This window comes from Ambystoma mexicanum, chromosome 2q, assembly GCF_040938575.1.
Source record: "Ambystoma mexicanum isolate Mex_15411 chromosome 2q, UKY_AmexF1_1, whole genome shotgun sequence".
Taxonomy (NCBI): Eukaryota; Metazoa; Chordata; class Amphibia; order Caudata; family Ambystomatidae; genus Ambystoma; species Ambystoma mexicanum.
In genome coordinates, this window is record NC_090924.1 from 305,290,258 (window position 1) to 305,311,243 (window position 20,986).

The following is a 20,986-nucleotide window of genomic DNA, read 5'->3' on the forward strand; positions in this document are numbered from 1 at the left end:
GAGCTATTGTGTAATGTGGCCTTATGTGAATTCTTAAGGGACTTTACAATACTGCTGTTTCATGAGGTGTGGATAGTTGAGTGCCCCATTATTGACCGATACCAGACTACTGCTTGCAGCAGCACAGGGGGAGAGGAGTTGTCCATCCGGAGGGCTACTGATTGCACTAAGGAAGGGCTCTGTTTTTACTATCCTAACTCGGGACGAAATGGGTAAAAGCACCTTAGACGTGTTACTGAGAGATGTGGTGAACAGAGTTTCTACGCATTTTCTGATCATTAATATATAAATGGCAATTTGCACATGGGGACCTTGTGGGAATAATCAATGGAATGTTAACACTGATTGAGGATTGGTATATTGAATTCCCAGGAGGCCTAGTGTTAGTTGCTGAAGACCTGATCTTGGATTGTGGGGGGGCTAAGCAACTACAGTTTAGGAATCCGGAGGAAGTATAGGAAACATATACATGGCCATCATTGGAGGAAATCATTTGAGGATTGGGGTTCATACCCACTAAATTACCAACTTAATGGCGGTCCTCAACAAGTTACGTGGCATAGAGGGTGGTCCTCGTCTACTATTGACTACATTTTTGTTAATACAAGACTTTTAGATATGTAGGAGGGCTTTCAAGTTGGGGAGAGTAAATCATGTGATCATAATATGTTGACCGCCTCTTTTGGAATTATGATGAGAAGACAGGAGATCGCTCAGGCCCAGCGATTTAAATGTTAATGGTGCACGAAATAGAATGAAAAAGTGGCATGGTTCAATCAAATTATCAATGCATTATTTCCAAAGACATTTTTTGAGCAGAAAGTGGATTCAATAAATTAGCAAATATGTCAGGCCTTACAACCACTGTTTTAGTGCCTTGATTGAGCAAGTCTACGAAGCATCACTTCCATCATGGTCCAAGATCAAAATCAGTTTTCCCGTAAAACCATTTGTAGCATCAAAAACAGTGAGGCTGACAAGATGATTAAGATTACGGTCGTAAACAAAGGAGCAGCAATCGATGTCGGGTAAGGTATTTATTGAAAGACCAACAGCATATAAGACCCCAAACGCGGTCTCCCTCAGTCTCACAAAGGCTCAAGCACGAGACCAACTGTCAAATATAACTGTCATCACCCCCGATGTACACAGTGGCATTGTAAAATGGAATGTGCGATTGCCACCACACACACAGGGCAAGATACAACAGTTACCCTCATAAAAAAGGAAAAACAAAAATTGGGGAATAGCTTATCGCCATTGCTTATATCGGCTGGATGGTGAGGTTATGTTGAACACACTCCTTGACAAACGGGTTCTAATTTCTGGTGCCTTATAAATGCTATTGACTATAACCAACGTGAGTCCCAGGCAAATCCCATTTTGGAGGAGGAGTGGATTCGCCACTTCTCCCAATTATATAGTAAACAAGGTGATGCTCAAGCAGCAGGAATACAGCTGGGTGAGGTCCTGTGGTCTCTCGACTTTACTATTGAGGATGTGGAAAAAAGTATCATGTGTGCTAGTAGATCTCGTGCAGGTGGTCCCTTCACCTGTCCAACATGGATTTTAAGCAGTCCCCAAAGCTCTGGTCTGGAATATTGTTCCTCTTGTTTAGGGACGTGATTTATCAACAGCAGACGCCTAAAACATGGAAAAACGCCTATGTACTACCTATTTTAAACAAAAGGTAACAGATTATCTCCTGATAATTACCGGCCTATCACGTTTGTAGATGCAAACTCAAAACTGTTTACAGGTATTCTTTTAGAATAAAATGCAGAATGGATCACGAAGTCAAGTTCTGAGTAAATACCAGACGGGATTCAGGTGTCAATAGGTGTGGGATTCAGGTGTCAATAGGTATGGATTGTAACTGATATCTTGTGAGGAGTTGTTTTCAGAAGTTAGCATACAGAGATCATCGTATGCCAACCTTTTGATCTTTCCACAGCGTTTGACCTACTGGATCGGTCGATCCTATGGAATAAATTGAAACGATGCAGCTTTCCACCAGGCCTTTTAGCTATTCTGGTATACTTGGATGAAAACACTACAATACAGGTGAGGCTCAGTAGTGATAGGGCGTTGTCCAGGAGGGTGGTAACTCAAAACGGCAGGGGTGTATTCTAGCCCCTTGTCTTTCTAATGTATACGTCACCGATATAGGAGAGGTCTTGGACAGGGTGTCTTTTTTAGTACCAAAGATTGGTGATCTTTGTTTGACATGGCTGGCTGGATAACACCCCTTTTGGGCTCCTACGATTAACTCCCTTTGCACTTTATATGAAAGATAATGGCCTAAAAACGAACCCAACAGGGTTATGAAGACATGTTGCAAGGAAAGAAACGTAATTTTGCTTTGTACGTAAATGGCACTAGGTTGACGTTGGCTGACATTCTAATGTCATTGAATGGCACTCTAATGTATCTGGGCTTTTACGTTACCGCCTGTCCGGTAACATAAAAGCTGGTTCACAGGGAAATGTTGAAGAGGAAAGCCTGTCTTTTGGGTGCATAAATGGCAAAGATAAATAATAAATATGGCTGCTTTTCCATGATCCCGGTAATAAAACTTTTCCTTGGGAAGGTTGTTGCAAAGTTATTATGCAGCCTGGAGTTTGCACTACTTTGGGTCTTAGAGCAGATGGACCAATATGAAGCAACTCTGTGGAGGTGAGTTCTATATTCTTTACCGACATATGTACCGATCATGGTGATTCGATATGAACTAGCTCTAAAATCCCTTCATAGTTGTATTCAATGGAATCAACTATTGTTATATCGGACATTTCTCACGTCACTCACATCTATGCTGTATTCAGAGATGGGCTTTTCTGAATGAGCTAGTCTTTGATCTCCATTGAATACGTTTAGAGCATATTTCATGGCTCTTTTAGCGGACTTGAATATGCCCATGCAAACATTAATTGAAGAGCCTGCCAAAATAAAAACTATGATTTTGTTGTCAAACTCTATAAAGACTGTTGAAACCACCCTGAAATATCGTTTATATGGTCACTTGGGAAAGGCCCTTTAGAAATGTGGACCCCCATATCCCTGTCTGAAGATTTTTCCAGACAGACGATAGAGACCATTTCAGGTGGTTTTGATTTCAAGTTTTATAGACCAATGAAATGTTATGTATATGAAGTGGCATTCCCCTTGAGCTGGCTCACTACATACTGTAATGATGTACTTGTACTTGCTAGGGAAAATGTGTTCCATTTGCTTCTAAGATGTCCTGCTCTGTTGCAGTTGCGAGTTTTTTCTGAATTCGTTTGGAATCTTGCATGTGTTGATCCTGAAGCATTGTGAGCAAATATGATGGGAGGCCACTCAAACGCAAAGTCTTTGGCCTGCCTAAGATCTTTACAAGCTTGTCACTTATCTTCAAATATTTTTTTTACTATTGTTTTTAATGGTATTTTAAGAATGTTCTTAGTGGAAAAGTTTTAAATCAATTAAAATATAAATTGTCTTGTTTTTAGCTTTTTTGGGTTGAGTTATGAAGATTTAGGCTGTGATGTATACATATTTATTGTGAATATAAATTGTCTTGTTTTAGCTTTTTTGGGTTGAGTTATGAAGATTTAGGCTGTGATGTATACATATTTATTGTGTCTCATTTGCAAAGGTTTGTTGTAAACCATAAGCAAATAAATAAATATGATTTCTCTAGGATTTATTGCACAACATATCATTTTCATCAAATATTATAGGCTTTCTTTCATTATTCAGACAATGTTTCTTTGATTTAAATTGCTTACTCGGGGTCTGCGCTCACTAAATACGTGATCCAGTTTAACATATCTGTTCTGTTAAACCATTAGTATGGTTTCTGCATAAGTTGGCACAAATAGCGTCTTGTTTGTATTCTATACAGTAGTGTCTTTGTGCAGTTTTCGGCATGTTCCAAGATCACTTACTGTGTTAGTGACTGTTCCATACTTCTTGGCTCCAAAATGGTTGTAAAAAACACCTACCAAACTCTGCAACTGCATTTTATATGCTTGTGATGAGTTATTTTACCTTTTTATTTTTTGACATTATTATAGAGGTGTTTGGTTTTTACCCACCTGTGCTTTAGGAAAGGCACAGCAAAACTGATTAAGGCATCCAGGTCCTTCCTGTCTCTGGATAGCTGCCTTACCATTACCCGGGCTATAATCGGGTCAAGACTAGACTACTGTAATGCTTTGTTTGCTGGCACCTCACTGCACAACATCCAGAAGATGTAGGTGATCCAGAACAACCCCATCAGAGCTGCTCTTAATATGCCTAAACTGGAGCAAATCTCGGCCGCGAGAAAAGCTGGCAACTGGCTTCTGATTTCGAAAACAAATTATTTTCAAGGCATTGTCCATCACACACAGAAGCCTCTCCAACTCAGCTCCCCCTACCTTTCTCTGAATATCACCACAGCCCAATCGGACAGACCCCTTAAAGTGACATATACTAACAGACTTGTACAACCGAATTTCAGACGAACAAAAGCAGCCAGTGCAAGCTTCCCCACCTTTGCATCAATACAATGGAACCCACTCCCGCCCGCCTTGAGAGCGGAACAATCCTGTTGGGCGTTCAGGAGATCACTTAAAAATTGGCTCTTTGTTTACTCTCGTTTGGGTTGATGTTTTCTCACTGTTATGACCTCGAACACTTCCTGTATGTAACTGATACTGTAGCTCCACTGTCTTGACTATGACCTCTACGTGGGTGTAACTGCATGCTTTATAAATGAAAAAATAAATACATTGGCTTTTTTCCCCTCTCATACTTACGCCAGATGTGTTTGCATTTCGAGCTTCCCCATAGCATGTGAATGTGGTCACACCTTGGATCTGGGCATCTTTGGCACTTAACCCTGCCATCCACTCACTAGTGCCTTAAAATGTCTGGGCAATCCAGAACCAGAAAATTTTGGATGTTGTTCTGGGATATAGTAAAGCATATTTTTGAGTGACGTCTGAAATTCTTAGACTCAGTTTGTCCTGAAATCTTTTACTTTTGTTCAGGCCACTGGACTTCATTGGAAATATGTATCAATATGTACACATTGATTGTATATTTTCTCAACTATTTGTGCAGAACACTGGTGCTCTTTCAAGATAATCTCAGATGCATTTCTGCGATGAGTGTACCTGATAGAGCATCTGCGTACGTGCAAGCCCTCTGACCCCCTTTGCGTTTCTGATCAATCTATGCACTTTAAGAGATGGATGAACGAGTCCCTGCACACCTGTGATTAAAGGCACATGAATCCGAGATCTTCCTTTTTGGTTCCTTTCATCACATGTGTGCAGTGCCAATGCGTTCATTTGAGAGCTACAGTGCTGGGCACCATTGCTTCAGTGATATCTGCAAATTATGCGTGCTGAATATAAAAACAGCCAAAATATGCTAGATTCATGCCAGTACACTTAGCTCAGAATAGTGATTTCTGCATGCAAGCCTGAGCAGGGAACTGTGTGCAGAATATTCTGTGCAGGGTTTCCTCGTGACAGCACTCTTCAAACACCCTCATCCCTGCCTACTAGAATGAGAATGTCTATGTGACGAAATCATGTGCAAGTTACACTAAAAACTAAATTCAGTGGGTCGCTTTTTTGCTTCTCTTTTTTTCTGAAGTACTGTTTGACATTTCAGGTTTTGCCATCAGTTGGATTTCTCCACCAGTGGCGCCCTCTGTGTTGCCCTCAGCAAAGCTGCCGCCGCCAGGGCCTATACATGTTTCAAGGAACGCACTGCCACCAAGGTTTATCTAGCACTGGTAAATTGACCCATTGTTTCCATGTATGATTTGTGTGAATGTAGTGCATTTGAAGAATGCTAAATGTTGGCAACACTGTTTACAGACACACTTGAGCCTGCAAAGGGCTTCTTTAATGTAACCTCTATTTTGAGGTCAACTGAATCTGCTGGGGTCACTTCCTCACAGGAAACCACTGTGCATCTGATCAGATCAAAGAGTCGCTGGTTTGCCTGTACTGCTGGAGCCAAGACTGTGTCTTCCGTCTCCAAGTTGTACATTTTAATGAGGGATTTGGAGATTGAGGTCTTATCCAACTAAGCTTATTCACACATTATAAGACCGTCAGCACATAGACCGGCAGGCTTTCTCCTTCTGCTATGTTGTCTAGACCTAGGAGGAAAGAGACATTGGGAATGGGAAATCTAGACTTTCCCTCAGATACTCAACAATATCCAATATCACCATTTTAGAATGTAGCTCACCCATATGTCAGCATCCCTGGACTCTTCTTCTGACGGGGAAGATGAGGAGGATAAACGAGAAGTAGAGGATCTTCTATGCAACTTTCTTCATCTTCCCCCCCCCCCCCATCGCCTCCCAGTAGACTGAATGACCATAATCTTGCCCAACTGTCTTGGGGAAACTTCCTGCCCATGGAGTCTGAGACGTGTGTCTACTTTTCCTGTCCCTTTTGCCCTTTATGTCCAGAGAATGCTACCAGATGTAGACAGGAACGGGCCAAAACCCTGCCAAGTTCCACAAGCATGTAGCACCTCTCTCCTCTCCTGGCCGCTGTTGCCAGTATATCTCTGTAAACAGACAAACAAAAACAGGCACAGCGGGGCTTGTTGCTCACGGGCATTATTTGATGTAGCTGGATTGAGAAGGAATGGAAGGGAAGAGACCACACAGATAACATCCTGCATATGTGGATACGGAAAGTGTGTCTGGTAAGGGTACAAGCTTCCTTTCATTGTGTTCAATGAAGTTGATGAGAAAGAGGAACGAGGGGGTGATGGCAGTGGCCAGAAATGGCAGCCGCCAAGTAAAAAGAAATGGAAGCGTCCTTACAATGAATCCCTACTGATTACCCCTGCCTCTACTCCCATATCAAAATCAGATGCTAGATGGAGACGATGTCCATTTTCCTGCACTTGGCACCTGCGGGAAAATCTGCAAAGCAAATAATTGCATATATCATTCAAAACCCACAGAGATCTTGTCTCCCTTTACTTTGACCGATCCGTGTCGTTTTTCTCTGGGTGCAAAATAACCCAGGTAGTGCTTTCATTTTAAAAAGTGAGGTGAGTTTTTGCGAAAACTAAAGCTGCCATGCAAGCTTTGACCGTGCACTGTCACAGCGAGGTTCTCGTTGTTGATGTCATCAGAGAAAGTTTCTGTGGAAAAAAAACATCTGAAAGATTGTTACGCCACTGAAAAGCTTTGTCCAGAATTAAAAGGCAATTTTTCTTGAAAACCATGCATCATTCTGCTTTCTTTATTAGAAGGCTGTTGCTAAAATGGATTAATGCACACTAATTAAAAGGGGTAATTTTTCTTTCTTCCGGGTCACACGTTCTAGTCACTGATAGGCATGCTCTTTATTGAAAAATTTCAGGTTGATAAAACCACTGCGAGTGACTGTGGTAGTATGTATTCTAATATAAGGTACTCTCCCCTTTGATGTGTCACTGTTGTGCGTGCTCAGGGAAACTTATTTCTCTTCGTGCAGCTACGCGGCAGTGTGAGCAAGCAGCAGATGATGATCACCCATGCGATTGGCAAGAACACAGCAGAAGGAATGACCCATATGATGTGCACTGAAGAGACTGAAGGTGAGATGTCAATGAATGGAGAAGGAACATATACCAGAACATTTGTCAAAGGACGGTGGGAATAACTTGAATGCCGAGTCCTAAATTACACTCTGCTTCTTTATTTGCTTGTGTGTGGACAGGAGAGCATTAAACAGGTGTGTGGTGGTTCATCGTTTCTCCTTGCCCAACAATTGATTAGTCTCACGTTTTGGTGCTAAAGTTTTCTCTACACTAGATTTAGCATCGGCATACCACCAAATAACTCTTGACCCCAAGTCCAGAGATCTCACCATGTTCATCACTCAAGAAGGCACTTTTTTAAAATGTTATCTTTTATGTTAATGTGTTACAATAAAATACAAATGATTTTTCACATATAATCATACAAAATGATTAACAAATTCATAATTTAAAACTTTGATTTCTTAAGTTTCTTAAAGCACTATCTAGTCAGTCCTCTGAACATGTAAAGAGATTTGTGTTACTCTAACACAGAAAACCCAATTCCTCCATCAAGTTTGTTTCTAAACTCAACAACGTTTCATGTCTAGCCAGCCTCCACCAAAAGTCCTCCGTTTCGAGACAGTTCACACGGGTCACCAAGCATCCAAAGACCTTAACTCTTTTTTTCTAATGTTCCAAGCTTCTGATCAAGATATGGTTAATTGTTTGTTCCGTTAGCCCCTCACAAAGAGCACAACCACTGTTGAAATCTGACATTTTCTCACAAACTGCTAGTAATTGCATAGTGGGTAATAAATTCATTATGAATCTAAGAAAGTCTCCTCTTCTGTTATCATTAAGAAACTTTCTTAGATATGTCGCTAACATACCCCTAGGTTTATACAACAGTGAAAAGCTCCTATGTAGATTAAGGTTTTTTACGGCATATTTTTTCTTGATCACATCTGTTGCAAATAAAGCTTTTAACACCTGTTAAAATTTAGTACCAGATCTTCAGCAGTTTTATCAGTTCTAGTGAGAATTTCCAATACCACCCTTTTCAGAGTTATTACATAACAGCTTGACACCCCTACCAACAAGGAGTGAACATCTTCATAAAGTGTGTCAGACAAATGTACCAACATTGATCTATATAGCTGAACCAGTTTCCAATCAAGATACACAGTCAGTGAGCTCATTCCAAGTTCGTAGCAGAGAGTGGCAATTGGCAGAGACTGCGGGAGACTAATGACTTTTTTTCCATAATCTCCCTTCTAGTTTTACCAAGTTCAACCGCCAGGCCTGTGATTCAATATCCATGCCGTACAGTAGTGGCGAAATGACTCTTCCCTTTATAGAACTTAATTAAGGGTAATATTGAAAACCTACAGTATCTTCTCAGTATAATTTTCGTTTGACAGGTCATCTGTTAAATTTTTCCTTTTAGTCTGTTCTCTACTCAAGCCATTTGAGTTTCCAGAGGATGCCATTAGGTATCATATCAGCGGCTTCCTCATTTCAGAGAGTGATGAGAGATGTTCTTGGTCACCGATGGGGTATTTCATTAGCAGGGGGACATACTAATCATGGCATCCTCCGTGGAGGGTCATGACTTCAAATTGAAAGACTGTCTTGAACAGGATAATTGAAGCAGGATTAACATTGCAAAAGTCCAATTTCTGCTTTAGAACATCGGACATTGATTATTTGGGACTCCGCTTGTCATCTGAAGGTATATCACCTAGTCAAAGCTGTAGTGCAAACAATCCCTCCAAAAGATAAACATGGGGTTTTGTCTTATCTAGGACTGGTAGAAAGTCATTCTAAGTTTATTAAAAAAAATAATTCTGACAAGTGAGTTAACGTTAGGTCACTGCAAGAAAGGAACTACAATTGTGTGGACAGATGAGCGTGAACATGAATTTCAAGATATCAAGCAGGACATCTGCAGTGCTCCAGCATTAGATCTTTTTGACACTACAAAAAAACGATGTTAATGACAGATGCTAGTGGAACTGGACTAGGAGCAGTTCCTTGCAAAGAGCTAAGACTGACCATCATATTGTGGCATTTGCTTCGAGCTCCCTCAAAGATGCTGAATGCAGATATATCAAAAAAGAAGCATTGTCTGTGGTTTGGGTAGTTAACAAGTTTAAAACCTTCTTGTGGGGCAGAACGTTCTCTTTCTTGACTGACCACAAGCCCTTTACTTCCAAAGGGTTGGAGGGTGTGTCCAGACGGATTAATTGAGTAACCTCAGTATAGGGTAACAACTTTGACATCAAGCTATGCCTGGTCAAGAAAATGTAATTGCAGATTATCTGTCTAGATATTCGGTCGGTGTCAATGCGGAAGACCTTGATTTTCTGATTTAAGGGGTATTTTTTGTTTGTGATGATGCTAAATCACAAGAGGAATGGCATGGGGCTCTGTGAGGGGCCAGTAATGCGAACCAGACAACTGCTTGTCGTTTTCTCAAGACTAAACATTTCATTAAAGAAAAAAGTTGCAAATAAATCCTCGCTTGTCCTACTCTGTCATGGAATTCCCTCCATGGTCTAAAGGCTAAGGGAATAACTATTGAGATAGACAAACTGGCCCTCACACTAAACAAAACATTCAAAGGTAATCATAAATATTATAAAGAATAAACAATAATTAAACAGTATTTGGATCCCTTCCCCCGGGTTCTCCAAAGTCAGCTTCCCAAATGTTCAAAAGGAAAGTAAGGAAAGAAAAGTCTTAAACCAGTTCTTGTAAGTTCTATGTCAAAACAAAAGTTCATCAAGCTAAAATCCACTGGTAAAAATTCTTCAGCTTTCTGTTGAAAAGATCTCTTTCCAATTCCAGCCAAGAAAATGGCACCAATAGTAAACCTGGATATATTCTTTCCAAGTTTATTTGATGCAGTTCAAAGAATATGTTAATAGCTTCTTCCACAACTTCACAATTGGTTTAGACCTCTGCAGTATATTTGGTATAATTGTCAGGATGCTTCTTTTTGGGTTGTTGATTTCCTCTTAACAACCACCCTTCTACTACTGTTAAAGTGAGAACAGACTCATTTGTTCCACAGTATGCCACTACTTCAACCAACTTCAATGGAACATCCACTGACAGTTTTATACACCACCACAGTTAAGGTCCTATGAAGACAAGGCACTTCGACCTCTACAGGTAGGCAAGGCACTCTTCTTTCCTATACTCCAAGACAAGAAAAGGGCAGCCTCTTTGCCGCTGCTGTCTGCCTTTACTGCCACAAGTATAACCTGCCTCTGCCCCAAGAATGACTCTCTCAACTTCAGCAGTCAGCATTACAGATTATTTTCTTAATCTTCTTTACAAGCACCCAGCTCCCTCCCCCAGCTTTGATCACACTTTCTTGGGACCCATAAGCTGTATTGCCACTCTTTCAGCTTCAGGGAACAATGCCACACTTGTATCAGAGGACACTGGACCTTTAACAACCTTGCAGATCAGGTGGACAGATCTAAATAGGACTTGTTTCACTATGGAAAGGGTTCGCCTCTTGGCTTGGGTATTGCTTGTTCCCCCTCGTCAGTACAACAACTTCTGGACTAAAGAATAATTGTTTCGAATTCTACAAGGTTCAGTCTTCAAAGGAAAAACAGATTTAGGCACACGCAAGCACTCTTTAAGATGGATCTTTAACCTTAAAGGGTTGCAAGTGATTGTATTTCCATATAATATCACAGAGATGCTTTCAAACTCCATTCGGAAAATACAATTGGCCATGCACGACATTCCTATGATGCTGCATTCAGTTGTAACTCTTGTGAAAGTCAATGTTAGCTTTTCAGAAAGATTTTTAGCAGGTGTTCCCGTTATAATTCGGGACACGCGACCACTCCGGCAACAGTAAATTGTTCAACAGTGGAAATATGATGCTTTTCTTCTTACGCAAACATTACGGCTTACAGATTTAGAGCATGTGTTACATTTCCATTGTCAGAAAGAAAGAATTTTCTCAATGATGAACAGTTTATACTCGCTTTTGAACGTACACAAGTTACTTTCGAGCTGGTAACCGTTACCAGCAAGACCTACTGAGTGAACCTGGACGCTGAGCTTCACTCACCGGCTCCCCGACACTGCAGTTGTGGGCTGCTTCGCTTTCCCGACTTCTTCAGCTTCTGTTACTCCTTTGAGCACACTTGGGACCCACACCCTTCTGCAGCATGGGTGTCTCCGGTCCAGCCACGCCAATTAGGAGTCTCCTTCACTCCTGAGTCCCTCGACTTGTCTTCTGGTACGGGCCTCTGCTTCAGCACGGTCACAGCTCTGCAATCACAACCACTAGGCGCGGAATGGGAAACCTCCACTCTCGGCAGGTCTTCCTCAGTGCAGCCACAGCCATACAGGTTTTGAGAACGCAGGACCCTCTCAGAACTTGCAGGTGAAATCTGCTGTCTCCATGTTCTGGCATCCTTTCTGTGATCACAATTCATTGTAAATTGTCAGCCTCGTGCTCTTCTACTACTACTACTACTACTACTACTACTACTACTATTACAACAACTGCTACTGCCAGCCTTCCAACTCCTACTCCAGCTCCTTTCTTCTCTCCTGTCCTGCAGCAGCCTTTTATGCTTCTCCAGTTTGGCAAATCGCTTCAGGTGTGAGCCATTAGTTTCAATTGACTGACCCTGGCAAAAGCTGTTGGCCCTAATTGCCTGACTGCTACGTTTACATGCCTCTTCAGACCTCTTCTTCATCTCAGTCCCTCTAGAATTCTGGGACATGTAGTTCACTTGAAGTTAGGTTTGTCTACTTCTTGAATAATTTTAAGAGCAGATTGAATTCCTTTAGTAATTTTAACAGAGGGGCTGTAGATTTTAACTTTGCTAGAGGAAAATTCCTTGTAGTGTACCCTTGGTATTGAGGAGGACATTTTGATTTTAGGTACAAAAAAGATTCATTATTTTGGTATAATATGCTTTGGTGTTACAATCTTAGGGTTTACCAAGTTAGATTTATTAGGAGGTTGAGAGACATTAGAATGGCAATACGGCATAACCTCTTCTGGCACAGTGGTGCTCTTCCTCTTGGGGGAAAAATACTGTTTCATCCCACAGAATCTCCTCACTACCCTGGGCCCTGTCTCCACCCAAATGATTCTCCCGCAGTACACCACCCACAGGGTTGGGATCAGGAAGCGTCTGCCTTCCTCTGGCTCGCTGGGAGGAGGTTTTAGGCAGGTTTTCAGTGAGCGAGCCGCAGGATTCTTCACAGCTCTAAATGAAGGCCATGATCTGTCCAAGGTTAAATAATTCATATTGAACAATTGGGCAGGGTGGACTCCAGAGATGGGCCTAGGTTCATTTCACAAGGTAAGGGATGATCTTGGCATAGAAGGTCCCCACATTGTAAGAGCGTGTCGCATTGTTCTTCCTTTAGGGGTAAGGATGAGACTACTAAACCTCACACAAGTTGTTGCTTCAGAATATCCAAAACTAAGGGAAGACTTCGTACTCATTTATTGGTGGCCAGGATTAGACACAGATGTGGAAGAGATGATCAAATTGTTCACCATATGTGCCGCATCTGAAAAGGTGCTCAAAACATATGTTCAACCACTCAATACGATAGAACCTCCACTTTAGGGATAATGTAGCCCAATTCACCTCAAGATTGATGAAGAATATTTTGAAGAATCTAGGAGTAGAACACCACAATAACTTCTCTGTTCCACCCGTCCACCAATGGTATTGTGGAGATATTCAACCATACCCTAATGCAATGTGTGCACATGTCATTACAGGAGGGTAAGCAATGGGACAATGACATTGAGAAACTGGTGTCGACCTATAGATTGACTCCACGTAAAACCACAGGTCACTTACCCTGTGAGGTTCTCGGGAGAAGAAAGGCTGCCACTTCAGTATGTTCTCCATGGCTACGGAGGATGAGATATGTGGAATGGGATGAGATGGAATTAAGAGAAAGGGTAAGACATAAGAATGAAGATGTCCAAGGATTACATGACAATAAATGTAAGGCCAGGATTGATGTGGGGGACAATGTCTGGGTATGTAGACCAACTGTTGTTTCGAAAGATGAGAGCACATTTCTGGGCCTTTTAAGGGTCAATAAGGTATTAGATAATGCTGTTGTTCTGAGTGATGGCCTCACATGGAACAATCAAAGAATAGCCATAAGACCCATAATGAGTTAACAATGACTTCCCACAGAGAGGGAGGTGTGTTATTTAGTTATACCTATTCTGCACAAATACTTTAAAAAAGCTTGTTTTAAAATAAAAGTGTACATCAATAAACCTGTACATTCACTACAAAATCAACTAGTTATGGAGTTTCCAGGGCAACCTGAAATATGTCAAAATTCCAAAGGGGGGTGGTGGTGGTGGTGGTGGGGGGGGGTCAGGTAGGGGGGGCTGTGTGTGTGTGCATGTGTGCGTGCATACACAGCACTCCAGGAGCCGCAGTGTAGATAAATACCCAAAACTGCCAGACAAATGACCAGGGTGTCCACATCAGCAAGTTCCCTTTATTGAATGTGATGTGGAAAACAAAAACTGCAGGCAGCGACGCGTTTCACGGTAACAAACCGCTTGTTCACATTGAAAGGGTTTACAACAAAAAAGGGACTAATAAATCTATTTGGGTCTCTATGATTTGGCTGCCAGAATGTCTGCAGACTGGCTTGAGCATTGAAGCGATTACAGGTCATTTGGTCGAAAATAAATGGTCGACAGGACAAATGGTCGACGCAATTTGGTCGAAAGACAAATGGTCGAATTTTTTTTTTTTTGTATTTTCACATTTCTTTTTTTTGAGGGGGGGTCCACTCAACCCCCTTTTTTTGCTAAAAAAAAACCCTTTTTTTCCTAAACGAAAACCTGAAAAAAATTTATATAAATAAAAAAAAAAATCGACCAAATTACGTCGACCATTTGTCTGTCGACCAAATGACTGGACAGCCATTGAAGCAATACTAATGTGCAAAAAGCGCGGACATTTTACAATAGTGCAGAATATCACATGGGGAAACATTGCATAACACAAAATCCAAATGAAGCCATTAGATGAAATTAACATGTGTATGTTACACGTTATTTTTGGGTGCATAAATGTAAAAAGCTGGTTGTGAATAAAACATTGGTCATTATACAAACAAAAAAATTATCAATTCTAGACAACCGTGAAATGCCGTCAGTATAGCCACGTTACTGGTACTGTGCCACTGACCATTTTGTCAAACCCTGGCTGTAAACTGCTAATAGGCAGACAACGTAGTCTTCACGTTGCCAATAATAAAACATGTGCAATGCTTCTCCATTGTGCTGTCTGTCGACCCTGCACGTGTAAATACAGGTTGGACCGACAGTCCAAACTTAATGATGAAACCCAAGTGGGCTGCATGAAACCTTAAACACAGTCCCTAAATATGAGAGAATATAAATGGTTTAGTACAAATTAAAAATGACAAGTGCTTTAGCAATCCCAATCTGAATATAGGATGGGTTTGTATTTGTATGTGGTTATTGTTGCTAGTAGCATTTCGAAATGCATATTAGACGTTCAAAAGCAGTGGTGTCGCTGCTATGTGCAAAATATGCAAATGTGTGCATAAAATGCAATGCAATGTTTGGCAAAGTGCTAGATATAAATCATATGTGCAAATAGGCAGCCATAAAGTGCTAATGAATCAAAATGAAGGAACCTCAGTTTGGCCTATGCATATCAAAATTGCATGCCATTAGTATGAACATGTTCAAATTGCAATATACACACACCATACATAGCACATCAACAAAGTATGTTGACATATTGTAAAAAAAGTGGGAAGGAAAGGTAAATATGCTCAATAGACAAAAAAGAATTCTGATTTATGACCCATTGTATGTGGCTGACTGGATGGCCTCCTGCCATTATAAACCTTCATTATGTCCGAAAATAGGCCACAAGCCAGACAGGGTGTGCAGTCATAATGTCGAAAAAATAATGTCGACTTAAAAAAAGTGAAAAACGTAATGTCGAAAAAAAAATGTGAATGCTTTCTTTTATATGTTTTTTTTGGGTTCCACATGTAAAAAAAGAGGTCAAAATAAAAAAACGGGAGTTGGGGGGAACCCTCCCATTTCGAATAAAAAAACGTAGTAAAAAAGACATTCACATTTTTTTTATGACTTTTGACATTATTTAATTCGACTTTGACTATAAACCGCCAGACAGGGCAGTGCTTTGTAGAAACATATGTATAAATTGTGTTAAGAAAGAGAGAAAAACCATCCAAGGGAACAAACCTACAAAAACTATGTCAGCTATATCAATAATTATAAAATTAAATGCACAAATAAATATGACCATGCCCCCTATACAACAAAAGGTAAGAGTACTTAGTCATATCTAGCACCAGTAAGCAAGAAAATGTCAGTATCAAGAAAACATGGAGAGGAACATAGCATATATACATATCAAATCAACTACCCAAGAAAGTGTAAAGTTCCTCATCCAAATTATGTCCTCTTGGACTCGTTGTTTCGAGGTCCGGCATATATTTGGTTTCTAGTGTCTCAGAATAAGTTCACAATCACCTCCTCTGGGAGATTCAGGTACCGAACAGATACCAAAGTAGCCAAAGCCATCTAGTTTCCTGGCATGCTTGGCATTAAAATGTACCGCCATTGGATAAGCGGGGTCCACATTTTTGATGGCTCTCATGTGTTGCAACACCCTCAGTTTCAGCTTGCCAATGGTACTGCCTACGTACCATTTATCACATGGACAGGTGCGTACATAAACCTCATGTGTGGTGTTACATGTGATCCGTGATGTTATTTTGGTGTCTGAAGCTAAAATAGGATGTCTATAGCCGGCAGTATTAATGGCGTGTTGACATGACTTGCATTTCATACATTTGAAGAAGCCTAATGTGTTGGTATTTAACCAACTTTGGCCACGTGTTTCAACAACCCGCTTCATAAAGCTAGATACCAAATTGTCTTTCAAAGAAAGGGATTCCATAAAGGTGATATTAATTTTGTCACCCAAAGTATCCCTCAAATCATGATCTGATTTGAGCACGTGCCAATGTTTGTTGACAATGCGGTGGATAGCTTTGGACCCATTGCCATAAATTAAGATTAGGCGTGTGTCCTTATTATCTTCATCAGACTTCTCTGTGGGATTAGATTGAAGAAGAGAGGTACAATCTTTCTCTCTGGCTTTGACGTAGGCCCTCTCAAGAATTTTCTTCGGATAACCACGATTCAGGAATCTGATAGCCATGTCTGATAGCCATGCGGGCACATTCTTTGTCAGAGTTTTGTATATTGGAGCGATTCCTCCTGATAAGGATAAATTCCCCCTTTGGTATGCTCCATTTCAAAGACGTAGGGTGATTGCTGGTGGCATGTAATGGGATGTTAGAGCTAGTGGGTTCGCAGTGTAGTGCTGTCATAAATTCGCCCTGGGCCACCGTAACAAGAATAACCAAAAATGTGATAGCAATCTTGTTGTGACTTTCAGTAAATTGAAGATTTAATTCATTAGCATTAAGAACATTGACAAAATTTAACCATTCAGTGGCTCTGCCATCCCAGATGATGAACACATCGTCAATATATCTAAGCCAAAGGGCTATCTTGGCTGTATAAATGCTGTTCTCTGCACACCACAAATTGCTCCTACCATCCCATTGTCAGGTTTGCGTATATATATATTTTATGAGAGAGATATGTGATATTGTTCAGAAGGAGGTTCATCTTGGACCGGAGGGCCTTTGTATTATAAATAAACTTAGAAAGCGTATCTACGGTCCTCTTCACTTCAAAGCTTTACAAACCTAGGGCTGGAACGATAGAGGGAAAGAAAGAAAGAATGAGCATGAATTTGATTCACTCTACTCATGGGCTGTTCCTTTCACTATACACTCCATGGCTGTAATATCAACATGTGATTTTTGTTGCTAGTACTTTGTATTTTAATAGAGATAGCCTTTAGGACTATTTTATTATTTTACTTATATTTGTGCCCTCTTTCTCTTAGCATTGTGCATTTCTAGAGGTGTTTTAGTGAGTTTATAGCTGATTGCTGAATTTCGGCTGAATATCTTTTAAATTGTATGTTGATGTTGGGAATCCTAAATCCAAGCCGTGCAGAAACGAATTGATCAAAAAAGCCTTTTCTTTCACTTAAACTCTTTGCTTCGTGCAACACCTGGTGCCTTCCTGGTTGCCGCTCTTTTTCCCAACTTAGCAAGCCCCGTCCAACTGGTGCCTTCCAGGTTGCCGCTCTTTTTCCCTACTTAAGGAGCCCTCCAGCTTCTTTTCCTTTGCAGATGAGAAGCAGGTACAACTGGATCTTGGTCACCTGGCCTAAGCACCATCCACCTTCTTAGCCCTGCCTCTTCCTTCCTGCTCTTAACTCTTAGATCAAGGGCGTCTCTCGCCCGGGCGATCAAAGCGAAGGGCAGTTGAAGAAAAGGGCAATTTTTGTTCGGACCAGGAGGACCCAGGTCCCGAACCCCTGGTCAGACAGCATGTAAGCATGCACCAACATGTGTTTACTCCCTCGGTCCCCACAGGCCATCCCCACCCCTCTGGTCCCCCCCGTGATGTTCCCCTGTGCCACCCCCCACTTCTCGCACACAGGTTTCCTGTTTCGCTTGATTCTTCTACCCTGCTCCCTCCCCCCCCCCCCTTCCAGTCCTGATACATTCTGATTTCACCATGCCCGTCTTGCAGCCAATGCTGGTTTTGGTTTTATGGACTTCATTGATTCACAGTGCGTCACCCTTTCTCATGATGGCCCTGAATCATGCTGTTCCCATCTTCATCTTGTATCCAGGCTTGCAACATTATATGTAACTAGTGACCTCTGCAATTGTATTCACTCTCCCCTCTTTTTGACTGCTTACTCTCTGTTCTCTCCTCCTCTCCCTTTCTTCCTTTTCCCATCTCCTCCACTCCCCCCCCTTAATTTCATCTATGCACTTACTCTATCAGAATTGTCCCTGGACCTAGTATTCATGGACCATACACTTGCTGACCTATTGTTTAATTCCATGATAGTTTACTTTTACGAGATTCTGGTATGCTCTTACTTCTCCCATCCAGCACAGTGGACAGCTTTGCAAGTCTTATAGAGGATACAAGAATACCATCTTTTGGTCAAACCAGAAAAATGTAAATTCGAGACCTCGTTGTTTCTGTGCCTTGGATTAATTCTCTCTGATCAAGGCATTAGCATGGTCCCTCGTAAGATTGATGCAGTCCTTAATTGACCTACTCCACTATTTCACAATTTGGCACGAAGCTCAAGGCAATGGAATAAGGAATAGCTTACCAGAGATAAGGCCGAGATCGCCAGTGGTATATGGTTACCTCTCTGGTCCTAGTGAAGAAGATGGTCCAGATTCAAGAACAATCTGCACTTCTATAACCAAGAAAAAAACCTTCCCAATGATACACCTCACTAGCTGCTAACAATAGGAAAAACTAGAGGAGTAAATCATTTGAAAGGGCAAGGGATCTGCAAGAACAGAAACACAACAGGCTGGAAAAAAAGAGTAATATTCAGAAACTATCCTTAAAGGAATGTAAAACAGACTCTGGAATAAGACTAACCTGGGAGAAAGGGATCCAGACTCTCCTTGGCTCCCCCTAGGAAGGCAAGTTAAAGGAATGGTGCGGTCAGAAATATTATTGTCCCTATGGTTCGGGCATGTGTTTTTAACCATACGTTGATCGATCGTACAAACATTTCCTATGCACCTTAGCGTAGTTTTCGTCTTTTGTACACAAGCGAAATCAGGCAGCAGGGCGTGGCCATCTTGAGATAATCTTATCAGTTGACGCATCGCCCAGGGTGGACTGCCTTTGCGGCACTAAATCATATCCCCCGCCCCTGAGCCTGACATCACCAAATCATTGATGTCCTCCGCCTTTCTCCCTGACGTTACTGGGCAGCGTAGCCAAACGCACCCAGTCGTCACCTACGCAACTTGACGCAGAACCCAGAAAACAACGCACATCGTCTCACAACACAGCGCGTCACAATTCGGAATATGAAACTGTACTTTAAAAGGAAACAGCAAGACTGTACAATTGGTAAAGTACATTTATTTCACAGTAAATGCTTTGAGAACATTCGGCGATTGACATATTCAATCAAAATGGAACTTTTTTTCTTTGCTCTCGATCGCAAATGTTTATCGTGAGTCATGCGCTGTTCCTTTCGGGTACACAGGGTGTTCGTTTTGGGTAAAAGAAGCGCTTTGGTCACAAGGTGAATTGCAAGGCTTGTGCATCAACTTGGCACTAGACCACCGTAAAGGTTTTTATGTTTCTCCTAATCGCTGGTACAGCGTAAGGGCATATCGGCCATTGGCGACCGTCCCAAAAAATAGTCAAATAAATCCAGTGATTGACATGTAGCTGCAGCTGGCGGTTGAAGAAACCATTGGTTGGGGTCTGGAATAGATGACAATCGCAGAATGGCAGGATGTACCTGTTTGCAAAACATAAAAATAGAAATGTGTCTCAGTAGCCGATCTTTATTACAACTTATCATTTTACTTATTAGCACAGACGTGAAACAATGTGAACAGAGAGAACACAATGTGGAAAGTACTGAGGATAGTGCAATGGAGTATATTCAGCTCTAAAGGTAATGTGGAAGCTGCGGCAACAATTCGAGGTGCACAGTGTAATGATTTATTAGCGTTGAACCAGGGTGGACCGAGCGGTGGTCTACATGTGTGTCGATGCTGGACTGCCCATGTGCCCGGTAGAAAGACCAGCACACAAAGGTTGTACTTGCGTTTCATTGCAAAATGCCACACAGAACGAACGAGTACAATGTAACCCAGCAATAACGGTCAGCTAATGATATTTGGACTAGTTCTTGTATAAAATCGTCTAAAGTGAAACTTAGATTATATTCAGCATTTCCATTCTCTTGGCGTAATGCAAACCGTAATGCAGACTCCGTTTGTCTCAATGATTTTTCATAAACTGAACTTGCATGTACCTAAGTCCAGTTTTGGAATGGACAACCTTCTCATATCTCGCGTTATTGCACCCCTCCTTCAATTCAATCCCTTTCGAATGGTCCCTGTCTCAAGGTCAAAAAACAATAGAACCTTATACTGTGTGTGCGACGCGTGGGCTTCCTCGGCTCGCAAGCAAAAATTCAAAGCTGGTGACCTTCACTCACAATGAACATACATTCTTAGTTTGCAACATCTCGTGCCAATGCATCCATGAGAACTGGAATTGTGAAGCACGGGCACAGGAGGAAAGATTTGGGGGCTGTCGCTGCTTGCTGTTCGCAGCGCTGCTGAGGGGCAGGGGAAACTTGGCAAAGACAGAATGCGCCCTACTCCAAAATTGTAGTAGAGGAAACACAAAAACGGAGTCAGTGTGTCTAGCAAAAGCCCCACCTCTGCTTATGTCACGGCCTCCTACACCATGGCATGTTTTCAG

At 41.5% G+C, this 20,986-nt stretch overlaps 1 protein-coding gene across 1 annotated transcript in view; it reads left to right on the top strand.

The window, feature by feature from the left end:
• RPUSD1 (RNA pseudouridine synthase domain containing 1) overlaps positions 1-20,986 on the top strand; it is a 124,306-nt gene that overhangs the window by 21,514 nt on the left and 81,806 nt on the right. Inside the window, exons 3-4 of the mRNA XM_069647271.1 lie at positions 5,650-5,773; positions 7,488-7,590. Coding sequence (XP_069503372.1) covers positions 5,650-5,773; positions 7,488-7,590 — 227 coding nt within the window. The remainder of the gene's footprint in view (positions 1-5,649; positions 5,774-7,487; positions 7,591-20,986) is intronic.